This window comes from Oncorhynchus gorbuscha, linkage group LG12 (assembly GCF_021184085.1).
Source record: "Oncorhynchus gorbuscha isolate QuinsamMale2020 ecotype Even-year linkage group LG12, OgorEven_v1.0, whole genome shotgun sequence".
Classification (NCBI taxonomy): Eukaryota; Metazoa; Chordata; class Actinopteri; order Salmoniformes; family Salmonidae; genus Oncorhynchus; species Oncorhynchus gorbuscha.
Genome location: NC_060184.1, coordinates 75,535,785 through 75,544,864, shown reverse-complemented (window position 1 = coordinate 75,544,864; position 9,080 = coordinate 75,535,785). Strand labels below are relative to the sequence as shown.

The following is a 9,080-nucleotide window of genomic DNA, read 5'->3' as shown; positions in this document are numbered from 1 at the left end:
GGGGGGGACCGATCACATAGAGGATAAGAAATTATTTTGGAAGTAGATTAGGATTACAGAATGGCACCTGATAGCATATGATAGCAAAATGTATAGAATTCCAGGAAATTAGCGTTAAAACAGAAACCTTTTCTATCAGCAAATGTTCCTCTGCACCATGGCAAAATGTGTTTAATAGCAGGAAAGTAAGCTCAGGATCCCAAATGCGGTCATCCAACACTGGATAGGAGAGCATTTCCCTAACCCTAACACTTTTACTTAACCTTAACCTCAGTCTCCTAACATGCATAATTAATTCTCCTAACCTACTGCATAAGTTCTCGTAAACTCCTATGAAAAAGTAAATTCCATATCGAAGTGACGTGAAAAGTTTGTACCTGTGGCATTCAGCCCAAAAGGCTATTCTTGGCAAATAGACTTCAAAGAGGAAGTTGGTATAGGAGAAGTTGAGTGGTGTGTAAGAATCAATTACAGTTACTCTGTTTCAAACCAAGTCTGTTTTTCATGTTGAAACATAATGTGACAACCGTATGTTTTGTATCAAACTAAAATGAACTTTTTCCTGTTGTGTCTTGAATAAATGAATAGTGGATTTTTGTTCATGATTTAACTATATGTTTAAATCAAACACACATTCCCATTCAAGCCTGTGAGATAGAGGAGAGGGAGATGGTTATGATGACGTTTCCTTTGTTGTATTATAACCATTTATTAGGGGCAGACTTAGTGATTTGGGGGCCTGTTTCTAAATGCTGCTGACCTGTCCTACCGTGAGAAATACCGTTAAATACCATTAAATACCGTAGTATTCTTTAAAAAAAAAACTCATTACAGTTATTAGGAAGTACGTCACTGTTGAGATGTGAGATATGCCACATGAATTTCATCACTTTAGTTTGTCAGACCTCACTATGGGTGTAACAGTTTCTGCTGTAGACAGTTTATGTTACCGTCTAAGGCAAGTATCGACTTCTTCACTATATTTTCTGTTAATTTTAATGTTCAAAATAAATGAAAGGAGATTAATTCTGAGTAATGAGATTCAATATGTTCTAATGTACTGCTGTTTGTTCATGTATTAGCTTTACAACTGAAGGACATCGTGTATTTGATATGAGGATGGTTCAATGCAATGTGTTGTGTGAGTTCAGTTACTCCACCAGTAAGTGTATGTTTGTACTGTTTCAGGTGATCAGTAGTGTGTGAGTTCAGTTACTCCACCAGTAAGTGTATGTTTGTACTGTTTCAGGTGATCAGTAGTGTGTGAGTTCTCACATGGCTTGTCCTGAGAACATGTTTTTTCTCATTGGCTTCTTTATGTCAGGTGAGTCTTCCACACAACAACAACTAGTTATGAATCAGAGATAAAGGAATAACCACAAGTCATGATATTTTATGGGATGCGTTATATACTGGCTTTTTAACTGTGTAGAAAAGTGTAAAGTTAATTCCTGATTAGTGTATTTAATAGTCTGGATTTAAACTCGGCTGTGAAAAAGTTTTTGCATATTTTTGATTCTGATACCAATATCTGTTATCAGATATTCAATCAAAAGCTGATATTAGATTAATGGAAACTGAGTGAACTAACAACACAATATTTACATACTTATTTGATTTATTTTTTAAACAAAGTTATGGAACACCCAATGCCCCTGTGTGAAAAAGTAATTGTCCCTTATACTCAATAACTGGTTGTGCCTCCTTCAGCTGAAATGACTCCAACCAAATGCTTCCTGTAGTTGTTGATCAGTCTCTCATGTTGCTGTGAAGGGATTTTGTCCCACTCTCCTGTTCAGAACTGCTTTAACTCAGAAACATTTGTGGGTTTTCAAGCATTTGTGGGTTTTCAAGCTCGTTTCAAGTCCTGCCACAATATTTCAATTGGAATTAGGTCTGGACTTTTAGTAGAACATTCCAAAACTTTAAATTTGTTGCTTTTTATCAACTCTCATGTAGACTTGATTGTGTGTTTTGAAATGGTGGCACAACCAGTCATTGAGAGTAAGGGACAAATTACTTGGTCACACAGAGGAATTGGGTGATGCATTACTTTGTTAATGAAATAAATGAAGAACTATAAAAAAAAGTGTGATTTGGTAACTCAAGTTCTCTTTAGGTAATATTAGGTTTCGGTTGAAGATTTTACATTTCGCATAAATTAAAGAAAAAATAGAGAACCAGAAAGGGGTAAATACTGTTTAGTTTCACTGTATGTTCATGTGAAACCGACGTCAGTATGTGGTTAACAGTATATCTTCCACCACTGTCCCTGTCCCCATACCGGGCTCAAACTAGTGGTCATCTGCTCACAAACACACCTCACCTCAATCCTTGACAACACACCAACCAATTGAACAATCACCGGTACATTTAAATAAATTCATAAAAATGTTATTGGGAGAGACTGTACCAGTAATGTGTATAAACCCTGGATCTCTAATGCTATGTAACGGCCAATGAGAGACTTTAAATCCACCGGTCTCTATATATGGTACTCCCCAGAAGAAGCAGTCCTCCATAAGAATGAATGGAATTACACAGTATTTAAATCAAATGTTTCAAGGACTAAATTACATGTATTTCAGTATTTTGTTGTAGAAGGGACAGTAAAGTTAGTACTCTATAAATAAAATACTTTAATATCTTTACATGTTTATTTATTTGATTTGTTATGTCCAGGTGATATAAAAAGCATTATCTGGAGCAAACCCAGAGAAAATGACTTAGTGTAGAGGTGCTGACTAACGGTGAATACACTGTAAGCTATAAAAACAAAGAGAGTTGCACAATCTATATATATATATATAAACTCCCAGTAATTTATTGGGTAAAACACCAACGTTTCGGCATCACTGTTCCTTCTTCAGGGTAAAGTCATGAATGCTTGAACCAGGTTATGTAGACAAACAGTGTAATTAGTGCAACCAATGACAATCATGAGGGTTGTGTCACAATTATGAGGTTAATTAGAGTGAATTGAGTGAAACTGTTAAAATGATAGTTTACAGCATATTGACTATATTAGGCTATTGTTATCATTAACATTAGTATAAGATTAACATCACATATATAATTTCACATATATTTAATATATTTAACATGTTGTTACATGTAATCTTTTGGTTCATCCATAATGCATAATAAGCATCATCAACAGGGGGAACATATTGGTTCTACGCTGATAAGATGTAGAAAGAATTTATTCATTTAAACAACTTCTTCATAAAAATAATTGTTCATAAAAAGGGCCAGAGATCAAAGTCAGTATTCAGACCACTAGGGGTCAATGTTTCTAAATAGGAAATCCAGTAGGCCTCCCTCTGTAGTAGTAGGATCTCCATGTTATCTCCTCTCCTTGGTAGAGCAACATGCTCAATACCTGTATATTTGAGGGAGGAGATGGGATGGTTAGCCTCAACAAAGTGAGCTGCTACTAGATAATCAGTGTTATTACAGCTATGCATTGTTTTAAATGTTTTTTTTGTTTGGAATGAGTTGGTTTTCCCACATGAACATGTGATGAGATCGATTACTCCCTTTATCTTGCAAGAGATGATCCCCCTAACAGTGATGTTTCCACCTGTATGTGTGTGTCTGAAGAAGGATGTTTTTGTAGTGCTATTGCACATTGGCTTTCCCAAATTTGTCTTGCAAGAGATGATATCTCCAATATTGCGAGATCACCAGTGGGGTTCCTTGAAGATGTGTACAATTTTTTTGTTGTCTGATTGTAGAACATCTCAGTGCTTTTTCAGGATTGCTTTAATTTTCTCTGAACATTTGGTGTACTTAGTACAAAAGACAGTTGCATTGTTTTCTTCTTTGGTTTAGTTTTTAGCAAATCCTCTCATGTTTTTGAGATATTTTCACTGCAGAATCAAGACTTTTTTCCTTGTAGCCTCTGATTTTGAAATTATTTTTCATTTTCTTATTATTGCCGTCAAAATTTGACTGTTGGCCACAGATTAGTTTAACCCTGCATAACTGGCTATATGGTAGACCATTCCTGAGGGGAAGGGGATGCATACTATCCCCACGTAGCAGGGTATTGAGATCTGTTGGCTGTGTGTACAAGTCTGTATGTTATGCATCATTCTCTTTGATGATCCATAAGTCCAGGTAGTTTATTTTTCTCTCAACAGTCTGCATGGTGAATTTGAGATATTCAGAGTTCTCGTTTAGTAGAGTTTGGAATTCATTTAGTTCCTGCTGACTTCCTTCCCAGAGCACAAAGACATCATCTATGTATTTATTCCATAGGAGAAATATAGAAAGTAGGGGGTGTGTCTTTGTTTTGTAAATGAGTGCTTCCTCAAATTGTTCCACATACAGGTTCACATAGTTGGGGAAAAGGGGGAGCCCATGGCTACACCCCGAATTTAAATGAAAAAGTCTGACTCAAAGATTAATTAGTTATTGGATAATACCAGTTCAGTGAGATACAAGATGCACTCATTGAATGGACCAAGGGTAGGGTCTCTCTGCTGAAGGAAGTGTTGCTGTTCACAAAATATAATTTAAAAGTCTGCATTAAGGTGTCTCTAATAGAATATACTTGTCAAAAACGAATGTAGACATTAATGAATGCATTTCTATATCTTCCAACATCTGTTTTACACTGGAGGAGGAGTAACAAGATGGCTGTGCAGTGGCTTACAAACAGAGGCCCCTGTCAGTCATCTAGGGTTAATACATATCATTGGACTGAATTGAAAATATATCAGAATCTCCCTGATGTTGTCCTTTATGTTGCAGGTGTTTTGGCCTGTTTTGGTCGACGAGATTTGATCACCACAATGCCAGATAGACTGGATGTACTGACTGGCTCCTGTGTGCAAATCCCATGTTCATTTGTTATTCCTGACCAACATAAGGATAAATTTAACAGGGCAATACTACTCTCTGGAGTGTGGATTAAAGAATCCCCATACTTTGGTGAGCGTCCGGACAGAGTGATATTTAACAGTCGTGAGACGGTCAACAGATATCAAGGGAAGATAACTGGAAACATGTTCCAGAAGAACTGCACCACAGTCTTCTTCAATGTAACCAGCAGTTACTTTGATAAATACTACTTCAGGATTGAGAGTCAATCATTCCGTGCAACAGACACTGGAAAGTATGTTGAAATAGTGATCAGCGGTAAGAGACAATTTAACTGTTTACCAACTATTTTTTTCCAGTTTATATTCCTTTCATCAAAGATAAGAATAGAACAAGTGGACAGTTTAACTATTAGTGTAAAATATCTTTATCTGCAATGTATTACAGATTTGCCTTCCAGTCCCGTCCTTACAGTCTCAGGTGAGGTGAAGGAAGGGACCCCTGTCAGTTTGAACTGCTCTGCTGTCGCTCCCTGTCCCGAACACCCCCCTGAGCTGACATGGAATCTCCCAACACAGTTCACAACTGAGAACGAACTGCAGGAGAATCCAGACCAAACCAAATCAGTTCTCTCCACAGTGACCTTCACTCCGTCATACCTTCATCATGAGAAGAACATCACTTGTACTGCAGTTTACTCAGTAGGGACAAGCAACAAGACAGCTGAACATAACATGATGCTTAACGTTTCATGTAAGATTTAGTCACCGGTTCCAGTAGAATAGATCATTCTATCATGTTTTCACTGATGATTGTAATAGAGAGGTTTTGATGAGACTATTCAATATACCATATCCAGATACATTCTAAATGAACCCCTCTCCCTCAGTCTCTCCTAAGGACACCTTGGCCTCCATCAGTCCAGCTGATCCAGTATCAGTGGGCAGCTGTGTTAATCTGACCTGCAGCAGTACAGCCAACCCTCCTGTGATAAACTTCACCTGGTTCCAGATCTGTGGTAATAAACCAACACAGGTAGCATCTGGACAGAGTTACACCCTCAATGTGACTGTTGGTGATGGAGGACTGTACTTCTGTGAAGCAAGAAATAGTCACGGCTGTGGGAAGTCAAAGGAAGTGCAGCTGGCTATAAAAGGTAAAAATGGGCACGTAGGGCACAATCGTAGGTTAGATATACACTATATATTCAAAAGTATGTGGACACCCCTTAAATGCTTGGATTCAGCTATTTAATGACATTGACATTAATGCCCATGATTTTGGAATGAGATGTTCGATGAGCAGGTGACCACATACTTTTGGTCATGTAGTGTACATTGCAGATCTTTATGTGAGAAATTACCTAATATGTGCTGCATTTTCAGGGCAAGAAGTGACTGTTAACACAATGGCTTCTGGGATTGCAGCAGGAACTTTGGGGGCCCTTTTGCTTATCAGCCTGATCAGTGTTTTTCGATGGTAAAAACTATTCCTGGAATCAATAGAAAACTATTATTTCTGCTGTGTTTGTGCTTTTGCATATGGAAACCCTCTCAATCCCTTCAGAATACCTTTCTAAATGTCTTCCAGGAGGAGAAACTCGAGGCTCCACGATGGACTTGAAAGAACAGACAGTCCACAGGGACAGGTGGGAATAAGGCTCAACTTACAAAACCACCTACAAAGTGTATCTAAGGAAGTACTGAATTAATGCTGAAACTATTTAAAGCCATGAGGTTAACATAATTTCAGAGCAAGTTTAGGGGTACGTGACCACACCGAAAGCAATGCCACATCCTGTAATGACATGGAATGATAACAGAATGGCTGTTGGACTTTGACAGTGTTTACTGTCTTTACACCTGTCAGTTGAATTGACATTTTCATTGACATCCCCTCAGTATGTGTTGTGTAACCTGCTGACCTTAGAGTTTTACACATTACTGAGCTTAGAGCTTTACACCTGTTCCTCTCTCTGTGTTCTCTCCACAGAACTCCCCGGTTGGGACAGTGTGTACTAACCAGGCCACAGCCAGAGAGGAACCAGAGGAACCTGCAGAAGACCAGCCTGAAGAGATCCAATACGGTGACATAGACTTCTCCAAACTACAGACCAAAGAGACCCCAGCTACAGCCCAGGACAGGGTCCAGGGACAGGAGAGTGAGTACGCTGAAGTCAACGTGACTGGGAGAGAGGCTCAGGAACCACCTCTTAACAACCTAGATGGGCTTTATGCACAAGTGAATAAAACAGGTGGATGTTAAGTATTTTGCCAATGAGTATTAAGTGTTTTTATGTACAGTATTGTAATTGTGTATCTGTTTCTATTGGTACTTTTGTTACATTTATAATTGTGTGCTCTTTGATTATCTGCATATTTGTAGAATTTTCTGGGATGAAAAGTGTTTAACTGTTACTATAGTGGTGATATGATGATGCAGGCTACTCTTTATTTTAGACCATTTATTTTGAGTGTTGAGTTCACAGAGCATCTGTTTAATGGGTTCCAGTATAGAGGAACTGCTGAGTTCAACTAGCTCACTGAAGGCAGTTTAAGACCATATAAAGTCAATGATGACTGAGGAGAGAAGAGACAGTTAGTTGGAGAGACAGTGGTCTGATACAAGACAGGAAGTTGGTGCAGTAAGTCTACATGATGGCAGAATGGTGTTAACATCTACTAGTTACTGTTTATCTTCATCTTTTGTGCAGCTCCCAGAATAACAATATTATCTATTTTCAGTTTATACAGTTGAAGTCGGAAGTTTACATACAGATAGGTTGGAGTCATTAAAATTCATTTTTCAACCACTCCACAAATTTCTTGTTAACAAACTATAGTTTTGGCAGGTAGGTTAGGACATCTACTTTGTGCATGACACAAGTAATTTTCCCAACATTTGTTTACAGACAGATTATTTCACTTATAATTCACTGTATCACAATTCCAGTGGGTCAGAAGTTTACATGCACTTTGTTGACTGTGCCTTTAAACAGCTTGGAAAATTCCAGAAAATGATGTCATGGCTTTCGACGCTTCTGATTAACATCATTTGAGTCAATTGGAGGTGTACCTGTGGATGTATTTCAAAGCTTACCTTCAAACTCAGTGCCTCTTTGCTTGACAAAGAAATCAGCCAGGACCTCAGAAAATAAATGTAGACCTCCACAAGTCTGGTTCAATTTCCAATTGCCTGAAGGTACCAAGTTCATCTGTACAAACAATAGTACGCACATATAAGCACCATGGGACCACGCAGCCGTCATACCACTCAGGAAGGAGACACGTTGTGCATCCTAGAGATGAACCTACTTTGGTGCGAAAAGTGCAAATCAATACCAGAACAACAGCAAAGGACCTTGTGAAGATGCTGGAGGAAACAGGTACAAAAGTATCTATTTCCACAGTAAAATGAGTCCTATATCGACATAACCTGAAAGGTCGCTCAGCAAGGAAGAAGCCAATGCTCCAAAACCGCCATAAAAAACGGCATAAAAAATATAGACTACGGTTTGCAACTGCACATGCGGACAAAGATTGTAGTTTTTGGAGAAATGTCCTTTGGTCTAAGGAAACAAAAATAGAACTGTTTGGCCATAATGACCATTGTTGTGTTTGGAGGAAAAAGGGGAGGCTTGCAAGCCGAAGATCTCTATCCCAACCATGAAGCAAGGGGGTGGCAGCATAATGTTGTGGGGGTGCTTTGCTGCAGGAGGGACTGATGCACTTCACAAAATAGATGGCATCATGTGGGAGGAAAATTACGTGGATATATTGAAGCAACATCTCAAGACATCAGTCAGGAAGGTAAAGCTTGGTCGCAAATGGGTCTTCCAAATGGACAATGACCCCAAGCATACTTCCAAAGTTGTGGCAAAGTGGCTTAATAAGGACAACAAAGTCAAGGTATTGGAGTGGCCACCACAAAGCCCAGAAGGTTTGTGGGCAGAACTGAAAAAGCGTGTGTGAGCAAGGAGGCCTACAGACCTGACATAGTTACTCCAGCACTGTTAGTAGGAATGGGCCAAAATTCACCCTACTTATTGTGGGAAACTTGTGGAAGGCTACCCGAAACGTTTGACCCAAGTTAAACAATTTAAAGGCAATGCTAACAAATACTAATTGAGTGTATGTAAACTTCTGACCCACTGGGAATGTGATGAAAGAAATAAAAGGTGAAATTAATCATTCTCTCTGCTATTATTCTGACATTTCACATTCTTAAAATAAAGTGGTGAGCCTAATTAACCC

General features: G+C 38.6%; 1 protein-coding gene across 1 annotated transcript; it reads left to right on the top strand.

Annotated features, from left to right (window-relative positions):
• The first annotated feature begins 1,042 nt into the window (after positions 1-1,042).
• LOC123990291 (sialic acid-binding Ig-like lectin 7) lies at positions 1,043-7,687 on the top strand. Its single transcript, XM_046290881.1, has 7 exons — positions 1,043-1,324; positions 4,759-5,145; positions 5,275-5,580; positions 5,717-5,983; positions 6,213-6,306; positions 6,418-6,475; positions 6,820-7,687. Exons 1-7 carry the CDS (start codon positions 1,276-1,278, stop codon positions 7,090-7,092), a joined length of 1,434 nt encoding a protein of 477 aa, XP_046146837.1. The 5' UTR covers positions 1,043-1,275; the 3' UTR covers positions 7,093-7,687.
• The last annotated feature ends 1,393 nt before the right edge of the window (positions 7,688-9,080 follow it).

Coding starts and splice junctions, on each gene's coding strand:
- LOC123990291 (XM_046290881.1), top strand. CDS start 1,276: ATGGCTTGTCCTGAGAACATGTTTTTTCTCATTGGCTTCTTTATGTCA. Junction 5,146..5,274: donor TGTTGAAATAGTGATCAGCG/GTAAGAGACAAT, acceptor AATGTATTACAG/ATTTGCCTTCCAGTCCCGTC. Junction 5,984..6,212: donor AGTGCAGCTGGCTATAAAAG/GTAAAAATGGGC, acceptor CTGCATTTTCAG/GGCAAGAAGTGACTGTTAAC.